Source organism: Oryza glaberrima, chromosome 4 (assembly GCF_000147395.1).
Source record: "Oryza glaberrima chromosome 4, OglaRS2, whole genome shotgun sequence".
NCBI lineage: Eukaryota > Viridiplantae > Streptophyta > Magnoliopsida > Poales > Poaceae > Oryza > Oryza glaberrima.
The window spans coordinates 13,718,435-13,742,990 of NC_068329.1; the positions used below are offsets into that span (position 1 = coordinate 13,718,435).

Below are 24,556 nucleotides of genomic sequence, written 5' to 3' on the forward strand. Positions count from 1 at the left end.
TAACAATAATTTGTAGGGCCCACCTGTCATCTATTTTCATCTCTCCCTCAATCTCTCCTCTCCACCATCTCTTTCCTGCTCTCTCAAGCTCATAATGAGGGACGGATAGAGGAAGCAAGAGAGGTGTGCCTCGGGATGGGGACGAAGGCCAATGGCGGAGGCGAGGCGAGGCCCCCTCTCTTTTCATCTCTCGAGCAGTTGGTAATAGGGACGACGGATGGCTAGAGAAAGCAGGGCTTAGGATGAGATTGGCAACCGAGGCTAAGAATTGGGCGGCGGAGGTACCTAGAGGTGAGACGAGGCCCCTCTCTTCAGTCGCTGGGAATGGGGTTGACAGACAACTGTGGAGGTGAGGCTTGGTATTACGGCAATGGCTGGGGTGAGGCGGCCATTGGAGGAGGTGGCTGGAGGCGAGGTTCGGCATGGTTCTAGCGAGTGTGGTGGGTGTGGCAGCGTGGATCTGGGGCGGCACATGATCCTAGATTGTTGCCTCCTTCTATGGCCCCATCAACACCATCCTCATTGACGAGGTTGACAGCGCCACTGACAGCTCTACACCAACCATGTTGACGTCCCCGGCAACGACCACCCCCGCATGAAGCGTGCCTCCGTCCTGGCTGCTCCCACCTCCACTCGCGACAACAACGGCATTAGAGCTCTGGCGCCTCTAGCGTTGGGCGGAGCTACGCTTCCACTGCCTCGTCGCCGAGGCTGACAAGGCCTACCGTGAGTCTGTGACTTCCACTACACTGCTTGCGTCATCAGCAAGGATCATGTGGTCCTCACCTCCCACCGCTTGTACCCACACTTCACCACCACTACCTCTAGAAATTGTGTGCCTTGTCCTACCCCTCCACGTTCAACATTCTCGTCGTCCTCCCGGACCTCCGTGCGGACCTTCCCGGCTTTGCGTCACGGCGGGAGCACAACACGTGTGGATGTAGGGTGGCAACACCGGACAACGCACGCTGGGGAGGGGTATTAGCTTGAGGGAGATAAATGACAGGTGAGTCCATACACTTTATTTTAATCTTCTTTGCTGATTGGATTGCCACGTTGATGTCACGTGTGCAAGCTATTGGTCAAAACCACTAAAAACAATGCTGGGGTAATTTGTCTGGTATGAATAATCGAGGATGTAAAATGTCTGGTATTTGAGTTTATGGGGTAATTTGGTCGATCGTGATAGTTCCATGTGGGTAATTCACTTTTTCCTTCTCTGTTTAATACTTCAACCATCCCAAAATATAAGAACCTAGAACCGGATGAGATATTTTCTAGTAAAATAAATCTACAGCTAGGAAATGTCCCATCCAGTTTTAATTTTTTTTATATTTTGGCCCATTCGGTCCTAAGTTTTTATTTATTTATATCTGTCAAAAAGGTATGATGTAACATAAATTCTTCCTCAGCATAGTATAAAAAAGTGATTTTTTTCTCATAACAATACCACAGTCATCACTGTTCGGCATTTGAGTTGAATTGTCAGCTAAAAATCGCTTCATCTCTTCCAGCAATATCAGATAGCCTTTGCACAATAAGGCTATGTTCGGCAGCCATTTGTTGCCACCTTACCTTCCTTAGTAAATGGCTTTCTAAACTTGTACGCGTGTGTTTTGAAAAAATATTCTATAAGAAAGTTGCTTTAAAAATCATCTTAATACATTTTTAAAAAAAATAGCTAATATTTAATTAATATTATACTAATGAGTTGCTCCGTTTTACACGCGTGAGGTATCCTATATACTTATATAGTTCATCCCTACTAAGTGTAATTCATCTAGTTTTCCCAACATCATCCACCAAACACAACCTAAGTACCAATACCAACTTTACATGACCCTTCATATTTATCGATGGGAGGAGGAGGGATTGAGCGTGGCTGTAGCCGAGAGAGCATAAGGAGGTTAACCCGGAGTAAGTTGTAACACACAACTTCGCATCTTATAAGAGGAGAGCACTCGCATAAACCAAATGGTTGGGGAGACATGACTTAAACCTCCTCTGTAATGCATATGAGGTCTTGATCTTGTTTTCTATGTGATTGCTTAGGGTTCTCATAGTGGTGGAAGTGTATTGACCGTGAATACACGGGAGAGTATATCCACATCCTCATCATATGATGATGAGGAAGTGGTGTTTAGGGTTAATTCCGTAGCTGCAGGAGAGGATGATAACTGGGATCTTATCGGTAGGTTACATGTATTTTTATAATCTTTAATCACTATCTATCAAACTATAGTTTGATGGACTATATAAAGTTGGGCAACTTGAAATGGTAATGTAGAAACTACCATTATGAAATTACACAAGTATCAACTTCTCTCCTTGGCTAGATTTAGAACAACTATAAGCATATTTTTTTATCATAATTAACACGTAGAGCTACGTAAGATGATGTGTTGAGCACTTGAGCTAGATGCGGAAGAAAAACCTTTTCCAATATTTCGTGGAACTAGCCCTTTACATTTCAGGCATAGATAAATTATTTTCTGTTTTATTAAGAGCAAGTCTAATAGAGCAGCCCACTCCTTACTCCAATTTCTTATACATCATCTTTACACAATTGTAGAGACACCTCATACAATCAATGGGGCTATAGTACTATACATTACATAGGGATTATTTTATTCTAAATAGGCTACATATCTATCCTAGCTATCTTCTCCTTCATCAGCTTGTGCAAGAAACCGGTCGTGGCACCAACGATTGCCCTATGTCTTTCCAACCAAAGAGATCGAAGACTTGCTGCAAAAAGTTAGATCAAAATATCATGATGAATGCTTTGCTGAGGAAGATTGTATGAAAGCAACGATACAAAGGACAAGCAACTGCTTCTAAGTGAAGCTCCATCACCATGGCTCGTAGAGCCTCACTAGATCTAAACATCTTTTTTTATGCAATGGCTAGCTATGACTGATGTTGCTGCCCGCGATAAACATAAACGACGGAACTACGAGCATCATCACCGCTCGAGACAAACCTGACTTAAAGGAGATGGCTACGAGCCAAGCGCCGCTGCCTCCCGTGGCAAACATGAATGAGGCGACCACTAACGCTGCCGCCGACGAACCGGAGATCAGCGGTGTCAAAGACATCGAGCACTCCTTTTCGCTGCCTTTTTTCTCTACTTTTATCCACTCATGGTGCCATTTTGCCCATCTTCTTGTAGTTCATATGCAGTTCCGGTGATAAGTTAATCACCAGTTTGCGTTCTCTCACCTCCTCTCTTCCCTTCGGTGCATCGTTCGAGTCGATCTACGTATAACCATTGTCGTCAATCCTTACCGTTCTATTGTACATGCTCTAGAAGAGAGATGCCATTTTCAATAATAATTTTCTTGAGAGGGAATAAGACTCCGAGATAAAAGAAAAAAAAATCAGATTATCAATTAGGTACTACTTCCGTTCTAAATTACTTGTCGCTTTAAGTTTTTTTTAACGTTTAATTATTCGTCTTATTAAAAAAACTATTAAAAAAATTATGAAATTATTATTTATTTTGTTTATGACTTGCTTTACTATCAAAATTATTTTAAGTATAATTTATCTTTTTTATATTAGTACTAATTTTTCAAATAATAAGATGAATGGTTAAACGTTGTAATAATAAGTCAAAGCGACCACTAATTTGTCACATAAGTGGTAGCCCCTGAAGCAACGGGCGGCAAGGCAAAGTGCCCTAGCTTGTTGGACCGACCGACCGAGTGACCTGAACCTGTTCGCGGTCGCACCCAAGAATCACCGACCGACCCACCTTATCACTCGTCCTCTTCCTCGACCCAAAAAAAGCCCAAAACCCAAATCCCCACGGCCTCCACTCCCCCTCTCCTCCTCCGCCGCCGCTGCTGCAGAAGATGATGAACTCAAGTAAAATGGGGACGATTAGAATCATTAGTTACCATAACACAATCAATTAATTATTCAGTGTTCTCCGTAACACAATCAATCCATGTGTGCTGTATTCTGGTATTTCTCTAATTGGTTTCTGAATGAATTTTATCACTTGCATTAATGAACACATACATCCATCAATCCATGCATGCTTGTTTTCCCCCAAAAATCGTTCAGGATTTGTATTTGGATTTGAAATTTGTGCGGAATCTTGCATGGAAAATGCAGGTAGTACATCAGCTGTTGAATCTGTCACAAACCTTCAGGCAAGAACACCACCCTCTCCCAAATCCGGTGGCGCCTGAGACCGGGGGCGCTGGCATTAAAGCAGGCAAGCGCGGCGGCGGCGGCGGCGCGAAGCCGCCGGCGACGAAGAAGAGGAGAAGCAAGCACGGGTTCCTGGGTGTCCACCGGCGCACGTACGGGCGTGCCGTGGTCGGCCGAGATCCAGGACAATGTGATCAAGGGGTCCCGCTTGTGGATCGGGACGTTCGATATGGCGCCGGAGGGTGTCAGGCGACACCGACAACTTTCGGCAAAATCTATAGCAAAACTACTTATCTATATGTTATAACATCATGATCTAAGCATAATTAGCATACTATGACATTGATAGACACGTTATGACACCAACGAATCGATTTTCTTGATCCGCCACTGGTTGGAGGCCGCGCTCGCCTATGACGCCGTCTCGCAGGCTCTACGGCCTCAACGCCAAGGCCAACTTCGCCGCCGGCGAAGACCTCCCTCCGCTGCCGCTGGCGCCGGCGCCCGTGGCGATGCCCTATGCAGCTCCACCAAAGCGGCCAAAGAAATGCAACACCGCCATGGCGCCGCCGCAAGCCATGGATACTCCGGCGGCGGCAGCAGGTGGCGTGGAGTTGACAAGCCTACTATATATGCAGCGTGGCGGCGCAGGCGCAGGAGGTAAGCGACGTACGGGGGTGGGAGTTCATCCAGGAGCTCCTCCTCCTCCTCGGCGGCGGCGTTCCGCCGTTGGACTACCCCAACGGCCAGGAGCTTGTCGGCGCCGATCTCTGGAGCTTCTCAAGTTCTGATCGACCAATTATAAGGTATGTACGTGTAAGCATGAGTTCATCAGTGACTCACTGATCGATGCTAAATTATCTAAGCATGCAGATTAGTGAGTAAATTGCACCCAAGGTACAACTTAACATGTGGGTGTAATATAGTGCAAGAACTTGAGAATTGAACGTTCGAGTGCAACAACTTGATAAGTGGGTATGTTTTAGTACAAGAACTTGACTATTTAGTATTTTGGTGCATCAATTTAGTTAAGCATATACTAGGTGAGTTTTTCTCGCGATGTCAATATACCATTACATAGCAATCCTACAGATGTTACCTTATAATATTGAATTTAATCTTTAAGAATTATACTGCACATCAATTACCTTTATGAATTATTGTTTTCTTCACCTTTCCAAATCTCAACTGAAATATAATAATTTCTACATTCAGTTTAATTGACTTTCAGTTATTAGTTATTAGGATAAAAATATAAATATGCTTATATACATATCCACACTAGTATAATGTTAAAATAATACTTAAAAATTGAATATGTATAAAAAAATGCTCCAAATAATTAAGTTGTCGCATAACTTCTGAACTTATTGTATCAAAATTATACATAGCTAAAGTTGTTATACTAAATTGCACATATCTTCCAAGTTGTTGCACTCATTCTTAAGTTCTTGGAAGATATACACCGTGGGTGCAATTTACTCCAGATTAGTAATTAGCCTACTAGTATGAGATATTAGTTACTTAATTAATTAGTGGCATATGTATGCAGATTATATTAAGTGTGTACGTGTGCCTCTGCTAGTTGGTAGTAGTATCTTGCTTTCGTAATATATGATTCGTGGTTGGATCGATCGTACTATCACCGGTGCATGCTAGCGCCAAATATATGGATTATGAACCTCTCTTCTTGTATATTATATAAATGCTTGTAGTATTATTAACTCATGTGATGTCTTGTGAAGAATTTGATTGCTGGAGGCCTTTTTGTTCCTTACCCCAGGCAATGGCCGTCTGGCCGTTTACGTTGTGTATGGAAAAAAATGTTTTATTCTAATATACTGATTTGCAATCTTTTTGCACGCTCGTGAAAAAAAAAAAGATTATTGGAGGCCTATTTCAAGTCATCACGTTAGATATATAATTTTATCATGCTTGAAAATAAAAGGGTGAATAGTCAATACGGTCCCTAAAATTTCGCTTTGGGCTCAATTTAGTCCTCGATGTTTCAAATCGTCCAAACGAGTTCTCTAAATTAATCATTTGGGTTAATATAGTCTTTGGACCCAAAAAAGTGCCACGTGAGCACGCCAAATCATCCTTGCATGCAACGGTATGATAAAAATGACCATTCTACCCTTATATACCATATAGAAAAGAAAGAAAAGACAAAAAAAAATAATAGGCCAGCCCAAGCCTAGCATTGTTATGGATGGGTGGCCGACAAAGGAATTACACGATCAATGCTTGGCTACAGCAATCATAAGTGACAATTCTAAAACGATCATACACATGTAAAACATTTATCTTCTTTTTTTTCTTTTATATATGGTATATAAAGGTAGAATGGTCTATTTCATTCATACCTCTGCATGCGAGGATGATTTGGCGTGCTCATGTGGCACTTTTTGTGGATCCAAGGACTATATTAACTCAAATGATTAATTTGAAGGATTTGTTTGGACTATTTGAAATCTCAAGGACTAAACTGAGCCTGAAGCGAAACTTCAGGGACCATATTAGCTATTCACCGAAAATAAAACTTAGGTATCAAATAGTTTCCCTAATCCGTTAGTCACTAGGTATTTCAAGGTATCAAATAAAATTTAGGTATCTCGTTGTACTTTTCTAATATCCGTAAAATTTCTCCGTCACATATCACATATGTATGATGGAAAAACAGAAGGATACCATATGATGCTTGGCAAGTTAATTAATACAGAGAAGCACGGTAAAAATGGGCATTAGTAGCTTACCTTATTGTATCTTCATCGTCTGATCTAAGATGGATGGTCCAGGTGATCAACCGCTACAGTGTTCTGGCATATATACTAGTAAAAGTTGTAAAATTAGAAAGCTATGTAACATTTCCATATTTTTTCTAGAAATGAAAGAGGGCCATATGCATGTGTTTTCTCTGCAAAAGCTAGTGCAGGTAGAAAGCTCACAGCTTGTCGTGAAAACAGAGATCAGTTGATCAGGATCTATAGTTCAGCTGAAAGAAGAAGTTCAGACAGACAGAATTTACCAGGCGGCAACATGCCAACAATGTTTCTGTTTACTAGGGTTATCTAATCGTGGACATTAGAGCTATCATCCATAATCACACAACGTGTTATCACCCAAAAATCACTAAATACAAACTATATACTCCCTCCGTTTGTAAATATTTAACGCCGTTGACTTTTTAAAATATGTTTGACCGTTCGTCTTATTAAAAAAATTTAAGTAATTATTAATTCTTTTCCTATCATTTGATTCATTGTTAAATATACTTATATATATACATATAGTTTTACATATTTCACAAAAGTTTTTAAATAAGATGAACGGTCACACATATGCTAAAAAGTCAACGGTGTTAAATATTTAGAAACGGAGGGAGTATTAGGGAGCGGCTGAGCGCGCCAAATAGTGTAGTGCTATTAAAACAATAGTCTTTTGCATATGTAAGAGCAGAGGATCTGATACGTAAAAAAAAGAACCGGCTCATCTTCAATTAGAAATGTATCGTGCACATAGTATATAGATGACCTTGTTTCGATTCATATGCATGCATGAGGATTAATATGGTTTTGTTTGGTTTGAAGCCTAACCATGTCGCCTAAAATAATGCTATTAAAAGAGATGTTTAATTGGTAAACCATATGCAACAATGGTTCTTGGCATATGTAAGAGCAGAGGATCTGCTTTGTTGTAAAAAGGCTCATCTTCTGTTGCGAATATATGAAATAGACTCTGTCACGAATACATGAGCATTAATATAGTTTATTTGGTTTCACTACTGGAGAAGTGATCTTTGCTGGGTAGGGGCACCGGAGCTCCGTTGCCAGCGGCGCTGCCTCTGTCCAGATCTGACAAGGAGGACCGCGAGCAGCGTCTATGGCGACGGCGGCGGTGGAAGAGATCCATGTCATCGCCACCGTGTCACCCCTCCACCCAACCGAGTGCCGCCACTGGCCTTCCCTTCTGTAGCTCGAGCTCAGCCGATGGAGGAGCAACTCGTCTTGCTGATAAAGGAGGCGTCGGGCCTTGAGCTCCGCCGCTGTCGGCCCCGAGCTTCATCGCTGTCACGCATCTTGTCTCTCTACCAGGAGAGAGGAAGAAAAGAGATAAAAGGGGAAGAAGTAAAAGTGACATTTCACAAGTGGAATTAGACGTAGGTTGACAGAAAAATGGATGTGAGTGATATTGTTTTAATTTTCTCAAATTCCAATAGCATGTAACTAATATCGTAAATAGTAATAACATTTTTCTAATATACCAAATTTATTTACAGTGGCACGATCAAATTAACCAAAGAATCATTGGGTACTAGCGACTAGCATCGGGCGGCAAGGCAAACTGCCCTAGCTGGTTTGACCGACCGAGGTACCCACCTTATCACTCGTCCTCCTCCTCGACCAAAAAAAGCCCAAAACCCAAATCCCCACGGCCTCCACGGCCTCCACTCCCCCTCCCCCTCCGCCGCCGCCGCCGTCGCCGCCACCACCGCCACCGCCCATCCCCGCCCGCATCCGCATCCACATCCGCATCCTTCCCTCACCTCGATCCCCGCCCTCCACATAGCCCTAGAACCCACTCTGCCCGCCGCCCCGGCGAAACCCTAGCAGCCTCGTCCGGGAGGGGCGGGGGGTGGGGGTGGGGGAGGGGAGAAGCATCGGGGGCCCTCCGGCGAGGAGGAGAAAACCAGCTTCGGGGAGGTGAGCGAAGGAGAGGGGAGGCAAGATGAGGATCATGATAAAGGGCGGGGTGTGGAAGAACACGGAGGACGAGATCCTCAAGGCCGCCGTGATGAAGTACGGCAAGAACCAGTGGGCGCGCATCTCGTCCCTCCTCGTCCGCAAGTCCGCCAAGCAGTGCAAGGCCCGCTGGTACGAGTGGCTCGACCCCTCCATCAAGAAGGTATGTGCATATCCCACTCCCCCTCGTGATCTGTCTGCTCTGTTAGAGCTGCATTTCTTGCTCACTGATTTAGATTTAGCGCATGAATGAGTTTTTCACATGAGATGTTACAGCGTGATTAGGGGAAAAAATGTTGTTTAATGTGGTATACTGTTTGCATTCTTCGTTGTATTTTAGACGTTAAGATGGATGTTATAGTAAATTGTCCGTGAGATCAGCAATGTCGAGACAAAATTAGATTTAGATTAGCGCATGAATGACTTCTTGACATGAGATGTTACAGCCTCAATAGGGGAAAAAGTGTTGTTTAATGTGGTATATACTGTTTGCATTCTTCGTTGTATTTAGACCTTATAAGATGGATGTTATAGTGAATTGTCCATGAGATCTTATTCAATAAAACATGGTTTCCTGCATTTCAAAATCTAGTTGGATGTTTCTGTAACGACATGCCGTCACCATGTTCCCTGATCTGTCAGCCTGTTTGGTCCTGAGCCGCGTGGTTCGAGCTGCATTTTTTGCTCACTGATTTAGCGCATGAGTTAGTTCTTGACATGGGATGTTACCTTAGGGGAAAAAATGTTGTTTGATATAGTATACTGTTTGCATTCTTTGCTGTATTTAAAAAAAATGTTGCCACTCGCTACAAGTTATTTCTGGAGCATGGAAGTTAAGACTTTAGAGTAGAAAATTCTGTTGTGTTTAAGAAATCTTATTCAAGTAGAAATTTATCAGGTCCTAGAACCTTTCCATGTTTGGTGAACTTAGGAATTTCATCACCCGCCACCTCATGATTTGTGGTTCTGTAAAAATACTATTCTATATCTCACTTCCATCTGAGCACAGGGCCCATACTAGCAGTGGGTCACATTCCACTGCACCAGAACTTTTGAGTGAATTAGAACTGAACACTTCGCAGTAAATGATCTTTCGTCAAATTAGTTCAAACTCACATATACAGATTTCATGATTACATTTGGAATCACAAATTCAGGACCCACTTTAGACATATGGGACTATGACTCTGAGGACGTAGGCTTTGTATATTAACAATTCCTACATGATTAAAAAGAAAAGTAACAATAGTATTAGTATCTTTCTGTTAAACAATAATCTGGGTCATATTAGTAGTGTGGTTTAGAACTGTTCTTTACATGTATATTAATTTTCTCAGTTTGCAACACATGCTAATATGCTGCTTAAAAAGTAAAAGAAGGGTTGCTTACTAGACGTGGGTTTTATTTTATCTGGCTATATATCTTGTTTAGATATTTCCCAGTATTTTTGTCTACTTTACTGAAATGTACTCAATAGTTTTGGACCAATATATAAAATATTATCAACATATTCCTTCCATTCCTCTAGTTATGTTCTCATCAACATATTCCTTCCATTCCTCTAGTTATGTTCTCCTCATGCCATATTGCTGCAAGCATACACTGCTTTTGAAGGGCTGATGGTGTGTCTATTGGTGGTAAATTTACCATATGGAACTAATGCTTAATACAACTATCTCTTTGTGAATGCCAGAACGATGGCACATTTAAACCATGCTGCTACATCATTATGTTGCCAATTGACACTGCAATTATGAAAATTCTCTGATGTTAAACCCTCAACATTCTGTGATTTGATTGAAATAAGTGCTTTTGTACGTGTTGTATCTTGTTTGCCATTCTATGAACCTAAATTGTTCAAATTATTGTATAGCATTTGGTATGCCCTTTTTGCTCAGTCTGGATAATTTCGTCTCATGATATGTCATTAACAATATATCGCATTTATTTCAATTATTGGTTCTATTTGAGCATAACCAATGGCACTTGCAGATTTGTCACACCAACTATTATTCTCTCATTTTATTTTCTGTGCTAACTCTTTTTTGTTGATGGCAGACCGAATGGACAAGGGAAGAGGATGAGAAGTTACTGCATCTTGCTAAACTCATGCCTACGCAGTGGAGGACAATTGCACCTATTGTTGGTCGAACACCATCTCAGTGCCTTGAGCGTTATGAGAAACTTCTTGATGCTGCCTGTGCAAAGGATGAGAATTATGAGCCTAATGATGATCCAAGGAAGTTACGGCCTGGTGAGATTGACCCGAACCCCGAGTCAAAACCTGCACGTCCTGATCCTGTTGATATGGATGAAGATGAAAAGGAGATGCTTTCTGAGGCAAGGGCTCGCTTAGCTAACACCAGGGGTAAAAAGGCAAAGCGGAAGGCAAGAGAGAAACAACTTGAAGAGGCAAGGCGACTTGCCTCACTGCAGAAAAGGAGAGAATTAAAGGCGGCTGGTATTGATACACGGCAGAGGAAGAGAAAGAGAAAGGGTATCGATTATAATGCTGAGATTCCTTTTGAAAAGAGGCCGCCTCCAGGTTTTTATGATACTGTTGGTGAGGACAGGCCACTTGAGCATGTACAGTTCCCAACCACTATTGAGGAGCTTGAAGGTAAGAGAAGAGTAGACATAGAGGCACAATTAAGAAAACAAGACATTGCCAGGAACAAGATTCTCCAGAGGCAGGATGCTCCTGCTGCAATTATGCAGGCAAATAGACTCAACGATCCAGAAGCTGTCACAAAGAGGTCCAAATTAATGCTTCCACCACCCCAAATCTCTGATCATGAGCTAGAAGAGATAGCAAAGATGGGTAATGCTGGTGATCCTTCTTTAGTTGAGGAACTTGGCGAAGGTAGTACTGCCACAAGAGCATTGCTTTCTAGTTATTCCCAAACTCCAAGACTTGGAATGACACCATTGCGGACGCCACAACGAACTCCAGCTGGGAAGGGTGATGCTATTATGATGGAGGCAGAAAATCTAGCACGTCTAAGGGAGTCTCAGACCCCTCTTTTAGGAGGGGATAACCCGGAGCTTCACCCATCAGATTTCTCTGGTGTTACACCACGTAAGAAGGAAATGCAGACTCCAAATCCAATGGCAACACCTTTGGCAAGCCCTGGCCCTGGTGCTACTCCAAGAATTGGAATGACACCCTCCAGAGATGGAAGTTCTTTTGGTTTAACTCCAAAAAGTACTCCTTTCCGAGATGAGCTTCGCATAAATGAAGAGGTGGATATGCAAGATACTGCTAAACTTGAGCTTCGTAGGCAAGCTGAATTGAGAAAAAGCCTACGATCTGGGTTTGCTTCTATTCCACAGCCTAAGAATGAGTACCAGATAGTTATGCCACCTATCACGGAGGAGGAGAAGGAAGAAGCTGAAGAGAAAATTGAGGAGGATATGTCAGACAGGCTTGCACGAGAGAGGGCTGAGGAACAAGCAAGGCAGGAAGCCTTACTCAGAAAGAGATCCAAAGTTTTGCAGAGGAGCTTGCCAAGGCCACCGGCAGCTTCTATAGAAATTCTCCGACAAACTCTAATTAAGGGTGGTGAAAGCAGAAGCAGGAGCACCTTCGTGCCTCCTACATCACTTGAACAAGCTGACGAACTAATAAATGAGGAGCTTCTTCGGCTCCTTGAGCATGATAATGCTAAATATCCTCTAGATGAGAAAACTCAAAAGGATAAAAAGAAAGGAAGCAAGCGCCAGGCGAATGGGACTCCTTCTGTACCTGAGATTGAAGATTTTGATGAAGACGAATTAAAAGAGGTAGGTTTTCTTCCCCTCTTATTATATTAGTATTTTAGCAATGAGACATGCCTATTTTAATCTGTTAACATCTATTTGAAGTGACTGATAGACTCTACTCATGAATGCAAATTTTGTTGGATTAGTAATAACTTGAAATCCTGTAGTAATAACTTGAAATCCTGTGTGTGCAAGATTGATCAATGTTTATCTCTCACTGAACACATATAACATGTGCCTTAAAGCATCAATCCTAAATAATTTATGACTTCATGTAGCAACTTTTGTATTCTTACTCTTTGATTCTCAAGCAGCCAAAGTTTGAATTATCCTAATGGCATCAAATGTTCTCTGGAGGATAACTTGAATTAATGCTAACTTTATATGTTATACTGGAAAGATACCATGTAGCTGTGGGATCCATAGGATCATGTGCTTAGTTTTAAGAACGTAATGTTTGATCTGATTAGCACTATAAAGATATAACCATGTGCTTGGCATTGCAGGATCATGAATCTGTTTACATGTAGTACCCTTTTGGATACTTTGTATTTTGGTCTTTGGATAGTCAGAACAAAAAACTTCATTCCATAAAAAATTGCAATGCCTTATTTACGGTGCATCCTTTGGTTATTGAATGGCTCAGCCATTGTCTCCTTGGTATCATTGTTTGATGCAGTAGATGGCTAGAACATATGAGCTCATTTCACGTACTCAGCTTTGATGGGAACATGTTTCACAATGAATTGCCCATGTCGTTAATGATTCCCATAGTGACCCCAACAAAAGATCATGTCTTGTGTGGTGAGATGTGAAATTGCATCACATCATTGTGAAAATTTAATTGACAGTATGAAATCCGTGTTATGCCATTGTGAGAATTTCATCTGCATCAACTAGCAATCACATTGATAGCAAAGGTGATCTAGCTTACATGGGGCCTTCATTGTCAGTAGAGTAATGGGGTGGCATCATTTTATATTGGAAGACAATGCACATATAAATTTCCTTAGCATATAATCTCTGGACAGGGCACAGAGAGCTGAAGGTAACGCTTTCAAGTTTCAAGCCAATCTCCCAGACAATTTAAACGGAGATATTTTGTAGAGATGGACCTAGAAGCTATATTCTCTCATCTAGTCATTTCCATACATTGTCTGTGAAGTTATTTCTGTACATAACCTGTAGATTTTCATCAAGAACCTTCCATTTCGCATCTATTTTTTGTTTCTAGTCAGTTTGGCATATGGTCTATTTCCTGGGTTTCTTGGATTCTTTTGAACAGTACTTATATTAATGCTATACACAATCCGCATGCTGTAGCCAGTATTCAATTTTCTCAGGAGTTACTCAGGTTTTAGTGTACTACATCATACGCGATATATGGTCGGTTTTTAGTTGTCTCCATGGTTAGTTTATTGTATTGATAGTAAATGTGATATTGCTTGATGCTTACCGTGAAAAAAGCTACGATACTACCATAGTAATTGGGATCATCTGCAAGATATGACTTCATATTATTTCCAGTCTTGTGCCCCTAATTTATTTATGTAATGGTGCAAGTTAATCCATATTGCGTCATTTATTTGTTCACAGGCCAATTCTATGCTTGAGGAGGAGGTTCAATACCTTCGTGTCGCCATGGGACATGAAAGTGAATCTTTGGAAGATTTTGTGAAAGCACATGATGCATGCCAAGAGGACCTTATGTTTTTTCCAAATAACAACAGCTATGGTCTTGCCAGCGTTGCTGGAAATTCTGATAAGATAGCTGCTTTGCAATATGAGTTTGAAATTGTGAAGAAGAGAATGGATGATGAAGCTAAGAAGGCTTCGCGGCTTGAGCAGAAAATCAAGCTTCTGACACAAGGATACCAGGTAGGCTTGGGATGATGCACCATAAGCATTGCAACATGTCTATATTAGCATTACCGATAACATGGCTTCATTACTCTTTTATCTATCTCCCATTTTGTTGTATTGAGAATGCAGTATTTGAAATTTCATCCCAAGGCTAAAAGACAAATGTTGTGTTTGCTTTTACCTGCCATTTAACATTTCCTACTAAACAGTGTCTTTTTCACTTGATACTGATTTTGTTCTCTGATTGCATGTTAATTCTTACTTTTTATGACCTTTTGTTATGCTGATGTCGAACATACCATTTGATTTTTTAGGTACGAGCTGGTAAACTCTGGTCACAGGTTCAAGATACATTCAAGCAGATGGACACTTCAGCAACAGAGCTTGAATGCTTTCAAGAGCTGCAGAAGCAGGAACAGATGGCTGCATCTTATCGTATAAGAAATTTGACTGAAGAAGTAAACAAACAGAAAGCATTAGAACGGACTCTCCAAAGCTGCTATGGTGATCTGTTAACTAGTTACAAGAGGATCCAAGAGCAGCTTGAGGAGCATAAGAGGCAACTGATGATACAGGAGGAAATGGAAGCACAGAAGCGTGCTCAGGAGGAGGAAATGGAAGCACAGAAGCGTACGCAGGCAGAGGAAGAAAAAGAAGCGGCGAAAGCTGAAGAGGAAGCAAGAAAGATGGATAGGGCTGCTGATGAAGAAGCGGCAGGAAGCAAACAAGTCAATGAGGATCAGATGGATGTTGACAACTCTAATGCTGATGGTGATGAATTCGTAGGTCCGATTCCCCCAGGACCAGGTACTCAAGGTGACGACAATGTGGTGGCGGTCGAAGAGAACTCTAGCTCGCAGGGCGGTGATACTGCTACCACGGAAGATGGATCTTGTGGCATGATCGACGCATCAAAATCAGGAGGTCAGGATCACATCGACAGCAAGGATGAACTTCCCACTGTTGGTGCCAGTCTAGATGATGGAAGTGCTGCTGCATCTTCTGATCAAGATGTCTCAACTGAGGTGAATGCCACTGTCCCTGAATAGAATGTCATTTCTTGTACTTCATCTTCGAGGGCGGCACAAAGAAAGCTAAGAGGGACGGATACCTTGAGAAAAAAAAGAAGAGGCAAATTGAATGTCCAAAGCTGTGCACTGAATTTTTATTCGCTGCTTGATTGTTAGTGAACGACAAAATGCGGGACTAAGCTTGTTGTACAATGTTAATTTTGTCAATTCCCATTGAGGACTCAGCTCTTAGAATTGCTACGAAAGCATGTTAGTTCGATGTACTATCTGAGAAATTGAACTTGAAAAAAGAAAAAAGAAACAATGCCGATAGATGTGAGATCTCTAATTATTTCTGCAAAGATCATTAGGTCTAGACGTCTGTCCTATCCTATATAGTTTATGCCCTTAATGTCCCACTTAATGTAGTTAATGTGATTTTGCTACCATAATATACATCCTCCTTCCAACTGCTGTGTGAGACGAAGTGAGACCGACTTTCCCGTTTAGTTTATGTAGGGGGTGAACTAACAAGTATATGATATGAGACAAATGGATTTCAGATTTCTTGAAGAGGAGTTGGTGCCTCCAAAATAGGGGCTTTGGGAGTTCGAGGAACTATTCAAGGAACAAAGTCCTCCTTGCATCCGAGTTGAGTGGGACAGAAGATAGTGGCATAGGTGGCGACTGTGCAACACTGCTACAAAGGTGCCCGACTGCCGTCAGTAGCAGCTTGGGGATCCACCAATCCTTTGTGTTTGGCATGCAATGAGTATCTTCCTGGAATTACCACACCCATAGTGTAGTGCCCGAAGCAATGGCGATTCGCACTGGCATCAAGAATATGGCGACTGCTTTTCTGGCTTGTTCCTTTAAACATGTTAATCGTTTTGTCCAATGTTGCGGCATACAACCTACTATCTCGTTCTTCTGAGCTCTTGGCATGTAGTAGTATTGTCTTTCGAGATGAAATTGCGGAGTGTATCTGGGATGTGCTGCTCTGTATTGATGCTGCTTAATCAATTAAGTGCCGTGATTATCTTTTAAAATAATATAATTGTCCAGGCCTTCCAAGTCATTATTTCCTCTCCGTATATATACATACATAAATTTGGGCCGGCCCAACATACTCCACCTACCTAACCAACAGATTTGGCCCATTATATTGTTTTCTTTGGTTACCTCATCCTCCAAGTTTCAGTGCAAACGAGCTTCGCCGTTTCATTGTCTGCGGATCTACAAATTGCTGCATAAGAAGATCCAAAATTGGTGCACGTGTACGTATCACATCATCAGATTAACAATCTTTTTTTTGGATATTTTCTTTTCTCAATTTTATAATCGATCAATTCATAACTCATACTATTTACTGTTGGTATTAGAATTCTCAGGTTCATGATTACCACGTAGTGTTTGATCAAGCAATTTTTTTTGAGGCCAATTACTTCTGTTAGCAAATCTAACTTCCAACTGTCTAACGCCGAGTTCGGTTGAACAAATAGCTAGTACAACAACTTTCTCAATCGCTATGAGCACGCTTATTAAACTGCTATGTTTCGTGCAAAAGTTAAAATTCAATAAATTCATTTTTTTATATTTATAGTAACTAACACTCAATTAATACTACGCTAATGATTTGTTTTATTTGAAGTGCCACAGAAAATCCTAGCCCAAGACTCATGGTGATGTAGATCGATACCAAAACCAGAGATTTACATATATATACTGATATACAGTATACTGGCTCACAATAGACTCATCTGATTTGGTATATGATTATCTTTGATTAGGCGCAACCTCTATTTTCTACATAACAGGGTTTTCTATTGTTACGCAGCAACGTGCAGGGTTTTATTTGATTCGGCTGTGTTCGGTTGGTAATGTTGGAAACTAATCCCCCACGCACGTAAAACAGAGTGACTCATTAGTACATGATTAATTAAGTATTGATTTATTTTTTAAAATAAACCAATACTCTCTCTGTTCCAAAATGTAAGCATTTTTAACTATGAATCTGGACAAGCCAAAAGTTGCTACATTTTGGGATGGAGGTAGTATAATTTTTTAAAGCAATTTTCGTATAGAATTTTTTCTTAAAAATATACTGTTTAGTAGTTTGAAAAGTATGCACGTAGAAAATGAGAGGTTTGCTAAAGCACCCTGTTGTCTCATTCCTGTAGACTTGGAGAGTGCTACTTGAATTGAGACAGATAGGCAGTTTTGGCAATTTCGAGTACCGTTTTTTTCGAGAATCCAAGGAAAAAGACCGAACCACCGAAAAATCGGTTTTTACATGACTGCGACCATCTCTCGGTCAATTCGGTCTCGGTCCGAGTCTTTGGTTTTATTTCACCCACTGTAGTTTATGTCACTGTAATAACCGATAAAGTCCAGTCCAAACAGCAGGATTTTCTGCAAGGATCCTGTGGTGATATGGTGGCAGCGAAGATGCCGGCAATGACAGGAATCCAACATGTGAGAGCACGTGATTTCCTGGTACCTTACTAGCGACTTGCGCAACAGCACCGGGGTTACTCTTAAAGTTTGGTAGGGTTAGCCTTAGAATTCATTGGTAGTAATCCACTTCGGATCCGGCAATAAAACCAGAGGTGTACAGTAAAATGTGTCTGGCGCTACAGCGGAAGACAGTAATTTGTAGTAATTTACTGTAGCACGGTGCAAAATCGGCGAAAGATATTGCGCATAGTTACCATTCACCGATGTACTGTAGCAATCGCTCTCGCTCGTTCACTGTGAATTGGATGGCTAAAAATACTCCAAAGTCACAGCCCTGTAGCTCTCTGACTTTACACATGTGAAGTCAGAGGATCCAAATCCATATACTTCCTCTATCCTAGTATAGTTTTAGAATTGAAAGATCAAATTAGTAGAAAAAACGGACTAACTAAATGCTCTTCGTTAAATAGACGGGTTAGTGCGAAGGTAGACTGAGAGTAAGATGGGAAAAAAGTTTGAATAAAAAGTAGTTGGAGGAAAAAAATTGTAAATAGGACAATACTTATTATGGGACGGATGTAGTACTAGGGTGATTTCAGCAACAAACTAAACATGCCCATATATGCAAAAACTTTATCCTTGGTAGTTTTTACCTCTTTATAGGAGTATAGGAAAACAAGAGAAAACTAACATAGACTTTTTAGAAGGGAAGTATATACTAATATTTTTCGAGGTGCTGATGATGTGTCAAATCTGCAGTTCTGAAATACATAATGTCGACTTAATGTTGATTTGCATGGTTGCTGAACATCTTAGTTTGAGCCCTGGAATATCAGGACACTAGGAAACGTCTAGAAGATTTCAGCTTAAACTACCTTTTTATGGTGAGTACTCCAAATATGAAACTCAAGTTAATCTGACGTGATGTCAGAAGGCTTCTTTCTTCTTACTTCCTCCTCATAGAACACTAAGGGCCTATTCACTTTGATACCATTTTCAACCTTACCAAATTTTGAGAAAGTTGCCAAAAAAGTGGCTACATTTAGTTTGCTGCCAAATTTTAATAACTATATAATAAATCCTGCCAACTATACCAAAATTTTGGTAATACCAAATTTTGGTAAGGTTTTTTTTGACATCAAAGTGAACAGGCCATAAGATTTAAAATTCAAAATTTTGTGAAAAGCCTAATATTGCGGTCTCTGCAATGATATTATCTCCAGATTGAGTCTTAGTAAGCAAAACTCATAGTGTTCAGCATATGCTGAAGGATTGCTAATCTGAAGAAAAATTCATTCGGCTGCCTGTTTCAAATGACCAAGATTCCAAAAACAGGCAGGACCAACGAGTAAAAACTCTTTACTATTATCTATGCATATGCGGATCTCCTATATACTGAAAAAGGAAAATAGCTATATATGTATCTCAACATATACATCAAATGAGCATCCTCATGCATTGTTCATCGTTCCTCCAGCTTCATCTTCGTTGCTGGAGCTAACATGAACAATGCCTATTGTGCATCGTCCTCTTCATCTTCTCAAGGATCCCAGAAGCTTTCCTCCTTGCCCTTTGAGTGCCAGTTTGTGCGAGAAAAGTGAGGGAGCCGTTTATGCTCTCATCTGCCTCGACCTCCTTCAGCTTTGTCCTGTTGTATGTACATATAGCGAAGAGAACTACCATCGCGTTCTCTTTGCTGCGCTTGCACTCACTCTCCCTTATCGAACGGAGCATGGAAGCGGTACCGTTGAACTCGGTGATGATCTCCACCATCTCTTGATTTCTTGATAGCAAAGCAAGTATAGCTAAGGACTCCTCAACAAGGGACTGATCATCGATGGCTCTCATCGCCACATCGACAATTCCGCTCCTTGCGGCTATTGACCTGTTCTCATGGAGCAGACAAAGACTGAAAATCGCAGATGCCGCATCTTTCTTCGCTATGATGCTTCCATGTTCAAGGAGATCAATCAAAGGATCCATTGCCCCTAACTTGCCAATCTTCTCCTTGTTTGAGTCGAGAGCTGACAGAGTAAAGATGGCAGCTGCAGAGTTGCTACGGCTCCCCATATCTCCCGATTTCAGTGCCCATATGAGAAATTGGATGGCTTCTGAATCATCTCCAATGATCTTCTTATTGCTATCATGGATTGAAAAGTTGAGAATTATAGTTACCATGTCCTCCAATACTTGTGGATCATTTTGTAATCCTGGGGTGGACCGTGCCATGATCATTTGTGCGATGGAATCTGGTCTCTGTCCTAAAACAGCTCTGAATTCGCTGTTACGTTTTGTAACAAGCCGAAGATCCTTGATTGCTTGCTTCCGTCCACCACTGCTTGATGAGGAAGTTATTTTGACAAATATTTCATCAAATGTTTTCTCCTCACTGTTGGTAACATGATCTTCTTCTTGGTTCTCAATTTCTGGCAGAGTGAGCCCATTTTCTGTGCACCACTGTGAGATCATGGTACGAACAAGGTGGTTAGGAATGAGAATTGTGTGTGAGAGCACTTGTTGAGTCTGCGGGCATATCTGGTTTCCAGCACTAAACCACTCCTGAATGGAACGACGATCATAGGTCTGCATGGAACAAGAAATAAAGATCAGTTGGATAACGTCTCTAGGTTCTTGTCCTAGTTGTTAATGTGGCGATGTCAAATTTAAACCTAACACTTTGAAACCATCCTCTTGTTTATTAACTCTGGCGAATTCCCCACAATGTTGTCAAGTTATACGTAGCTATTTCCTTACCATATTTGTTGACTTACTATTTTGCTCCATATTCTTAGAAAACTTCATCATATCAGCATATTTAAACAGTAAAAATTCGCCTCGGTACTCATAAAGGAAAGTAGTGACAGAAAACACACAAATAGCATGGAACTGACTAGCCAAAATAATATACAAGATCCAGACTTCACACTACACGATCCAAATGTATGTCATAATGTTATTAATTCCAGTACAATCAGTATGCCGTACTGTAACTTCATATAAGTACCAATGCCATAGTATATAATTTCATAAAATTTTCATACTAACAAATATTGGTCAATACAATGGCCAAATTTGGTTTTTGGAACGCATGCAAAGTGCTACATTCACTTATGAAAATTTCAGCGTTTAAAACATACATATCTCCTTCATTTATGCATGAAGCAACAGAAACCATGCTAAACCTTTAGGTAATTCTGCGTGTTGTGGAGTGAACGTATAAGATAATACCGTAACTAATACTTACCAAACAAGTACTAGACATAATTTTTTTTTCCTCAATAACCATTCAATTCACACGTTTCGCATGTAAAGAAAGCAAACCAACTCCATTATGTGATAATTACAGGGCTTAAATGGAACCAAATCCATCTTTAAAACATCCGAATCTTTTACGGGAATCACATGCACAACAGCAATTAAATGTGAAAATTGAAACTCTTCAATTCGCAAACTCCAAAGAACGAATTAAAACCATTCTAAAATTGGAAATGTGGATTACAGGTACTAATCCCTCCATATCCACGCAGATTTACCATCAATCATGAATTAAACATTCGCCGAGAGAGTACCGCTTTCAATTTCCTGTACTAGCAACAAACTGTACTAAACAAATATAATTAAGATCCTAATATTAGGGACCTCTAAATGTACCAAATGTGACAATTGCAGTTGCTCTGCAGCTTTACCTACTCAAGGCATTGTCAAGTACAGCTACAAACAGCTCTTCTGTTGACCACCACATATTCAATAGCTTCTAACTAACAAATTTGCTGTAACCACAAACAGTGGTAAACAGACAAAAGAACCTAACAATTTGGAAGCCCCAAACACGCCACATCTTCGCACTGATTGGAGCAAGAATCGGCAGCAATCATGTTTTGATGTACTCCCGGCGGGAAAAAAAGGTACTAAGTACCATCGATTTCACACAGGACGAACCACGTATACGGATTCCGAGGGACGAACAGTGCGTTAATCGTTCACCAAATGCGGCGCGGTTGGTTGAATCGAACTAACGCAAGAACAGACCACGACGTTTGTGCTGCTGCCCAAGAACTGAATGAAAGAATGCTTGGTGGGTGGTAGCCGATCGAGAGCAGAAATTGACCGCGTTTACGAGGTGAGCCGCAGGATTGTTGGCACCGACGGCGCATTCAATCGAACGAAGGGACCAAGAACAATTGAAATGAAGCAAAGAATTAATGGAGGTGAGGTGAGGTGCTCGTCGGCGGACTCACCTGTCCGGACTCGATGACGACGGGGTCCCTCATGATCCCGGACGAGATCGGGCACAGGAACAGCGCCGGGACGGCGGCGGCGGCCGCCTCCTCTCCTCCTCCGACGCCCTTCCTCCCGACGCCGACCTCCGCATCCCGCAGCGCCGCGAGCGCCGCGGCGGCCTCGTCGAACACGGATTCCGAGGCGGCGCCGGCGGTGGCCGCCGCCACGAGCCTGCGCAGGCGCCTCCGCAGCGCCGGCGCGTCCTCGTCCTCCCGCGCCCCGGCCGCCGGCGCCGGCGCCGGCTTCGCCATGTCGGTGATGGGGACGCGTCGCGTCGCGGCGGCGGCGAGGGGGGAGAGAGAGAGAGAGAGAGTGTGTGGGGGGAGGAGACGGGTGGGAGAGTGGGAGGGAGAGGTTTTTATTTTTTTATTTTCAATTTAATTTAATTTAATGTAATTTAATTGGAGAGGATTTCTCCTTCAGTCGCTCGCTTGTCGCCACGAGGGCTCCAGATGCTGTAAGGAAAAATAAAAACGCCCCCCGGGTTTATGGCCCTTTTACAGCATGCACAGTACTATGCTATAAGCCCAGCTATAACCATATTTTAAAGAAATAAAGAAAGAGAGAGAAAAGCGGCGGGTTACAGATCTATAGCCAGCTACAGCACAGACTCCAAGACATAATGTGTGTATGACAAGTAGGACTATATATTAATAATATAGTAAGCAACTATTGTATGAATTGGCTATTACATTGGCTATAAATGATTTGAAACTAGTAGTGGGCTACACTATTAAACTTGCTTCTAATGCCATGTTTACTTTATTTCAGCTTAATGTTATTATAATCTACATTATTGAGCCAGCTTACTGTAAACTGGATTGTAATAAACAGATAAAGAATAAAATATTAACTGTTTGTTTCTCGATTATTAGTTGTTTGTTAGCTGTTAGCTACCCAATAATCTAAAAAAGTATATTTAGAGTGGATTATCAGATTATAGTAATCTAGCTTATAGATTGTAATAATATATCATAATAAGCTATTTGTTTGTTTCAGCTTAGTCTTAGTAATTCAGATTATAAAATCTTAAGCTGTATCAAATAGGGCCTAAGCCTAAACAAACAAGTTGCTTTTTCGTTTAGTGTGTTTTGGAGTCATAAGCCACTCTAGCACTATTATTAAGCCAAATCTAGGTTAGAGAAGTTTATTTTTCTTATGTGAGATAGATGTATGACTCTACCATTAAACTTAGGACATTAAATCTATCGGTTTATAAATCATATAAGCCAATAAGCTGACTTAAAAGCCTAAGACAATAAACCTAAGCCTAAACAAAGAAGGCCTAATTAAGATACAGATTAACGATGCAGTCATACAAAAATTCTAGTTATTAAAGTAATAGTGTTATTACGTCGTTGTATTATAGTTACAGATTTTTAAAAATTACATAAAAGTTGTATTATAATTACATACAAGCTACGATATAATTACACTTCAATTACATTATATCTACATCTGTTAAGTTTTTAGAACAAAATTTATCGACGAATGTACAGCGAAACTACAAGTTTAATGCAATTTACCAAGTAGTCACTAAGGTTGCGTTCCCAAGTACTGCCATATAGCAAGAGCTGCTTCCTTATTTATCGTTACTAGCATACTTCATTCTCAAACTGCTAAACAGTTAATTAATACTCCCTCCATCTACTTTTTTTTATAGTCATATTTCATCTTGACACACAGACCAATGATAAGTAATTCTACTTATCATCTATTTAAACATGCTATTAGTCATTCCTTGTAAATAAGCGATTCATTAATATTTACATTTCTCAATGCCCATGTAGCCAATCATGTGTGGAAGAATGGTGAGTCACGCATTAAATTCGAGAAAATCATTAAGAGGATAGGTTGTTGGATTGAAATATGCCTATCAAAAATAAACTTTTCAGATTTGGAAATATGACTATCAAAAATAGATGGAGGGAGTATTCAATTACTCATATGCTAAACACTCATCTCATTTAAAGTGCTTCCGATAACCCGAGCCTTTCCTCTTGATCGAACCGTCGATTTAAAAGGATGCAATCGTATTTTTTCTAACCCTTTATTTAGGCATTTTTATATTAAAAGGGTGTAATTGTATTTTCGTAACCCTTCATTTAGGTATTTTTGTATTTTACATAATAAGGTTTGACTAGATCGATGGAGCCTAGCTCGGCATAAAGTCACAAACCCCAGGTGAAATTGTAAGAGTTATCAGGGTTACATTTTATCATTCCATTATTTACTCCATCCATTCACAAATGACGCATACAAGTTTTTTTGTGATGATCA

At 40.9% G+C, this 24,556-nt stretch overlaps 2 protein-coding genes and 1 pseudogene across 2 annotated transcripts; 2 read left to right on the top strand and 1 right to left on the bottom strand.

Moving 5' to 3' along the window:
* The first annotated feature begins 370 nt into the window (after positions 1-370).
* LOC127770779 (ethylene-responsive transcription factor ABR1-like) lies at positions 371-5,100 on the top strand (annotated as a pseudogene).
* A 3,694-nt stretch (positions 5,101-8,794) lies between these two features.
* LOC127770349 (cell division cycle 5-like protein) lies at positions 8,795-15,880 on the top strand. The gene is made up of 4 exons (XM_052296015.1): positions 8,795-9,066; positions 10,962-12,686; positions 14,262-14,543; positions 14,843-15,880. Exons 1-4 carry the CDS (start codon positions 8,890-8,892, stop codon positions 15,575-15,577), a joined length of 2,919 nt encoding a protein of 972 aa, XP_052151975.1. The 5' UTR covers positions 8,795-8,889; the 3' UTR covers positions 15,578-15,880.
* Positions 15,881-19,131: 3,251 nt separating this feature from the next.
* Positions 19,132-22,586, bottom strand: LOC127769484 (U-box domain-containing protein 9-like). Its single transcript, XM_052295068.1, has 2 exons — positions 22,234-22,586; positions 19,132-20,578 (listed from the first exon to the last, which is right to left on the bottom strand). The coding sequence occupies exons 1-2, from the start codon at positions 22,525-22,527 to the stop codon at positions 19,493-19,495; spliced, it is 1,380 nt and encodes a 459-aa protein (XP_052151028.1). The 5' UTR covers positions 22,528-22,586; the 3' UTR covers positions 19,132-19,492.
* Positions 22,587-24,556: the final 1,970 nt, after the last annotated feature.

Excerpts from the sequence above, each read along its gene's own strand:
- LOC127769484 (XM_052295068.1), bottom strand. The coding sequence starts at position 22,527 with ATGGCGAAGCCGGCGCCGGCGCCGGCGGCCGGGGCGCGGGAGGACGAG. Across the intron at positions 20,579-22,233 it reads TCGTCATCGAGTCCGGACAG|ACCTATGATCGTCGTTCCAT; the intron begins GTGAGTCCGCCG and ends TGTTCCATGCAG.
- LOC127770349 (XM_052296015.1), top strand. The coding sequence starts at position 8,890 with ATGAGGATCATGATAAAGGGCGGGGTGTGGAAGAACACGGAGGACGAG. Across the intron at positions 12,687-14,261 it reads ATGAAGACGAATTAAAAGAG|GCCAATTCTATGCTTGAGGA; the intron begins GTAGGTTTTCTT and ends ATTTGTTCACAG. Across the intron at positions 14,544-14,842 it reads TTCTGACACAAGGATACCAG|GTACGAGCTGGTAAACTCTG; the intron begins GTAGGCTTGGGA and ends TTGATTTTTTAG.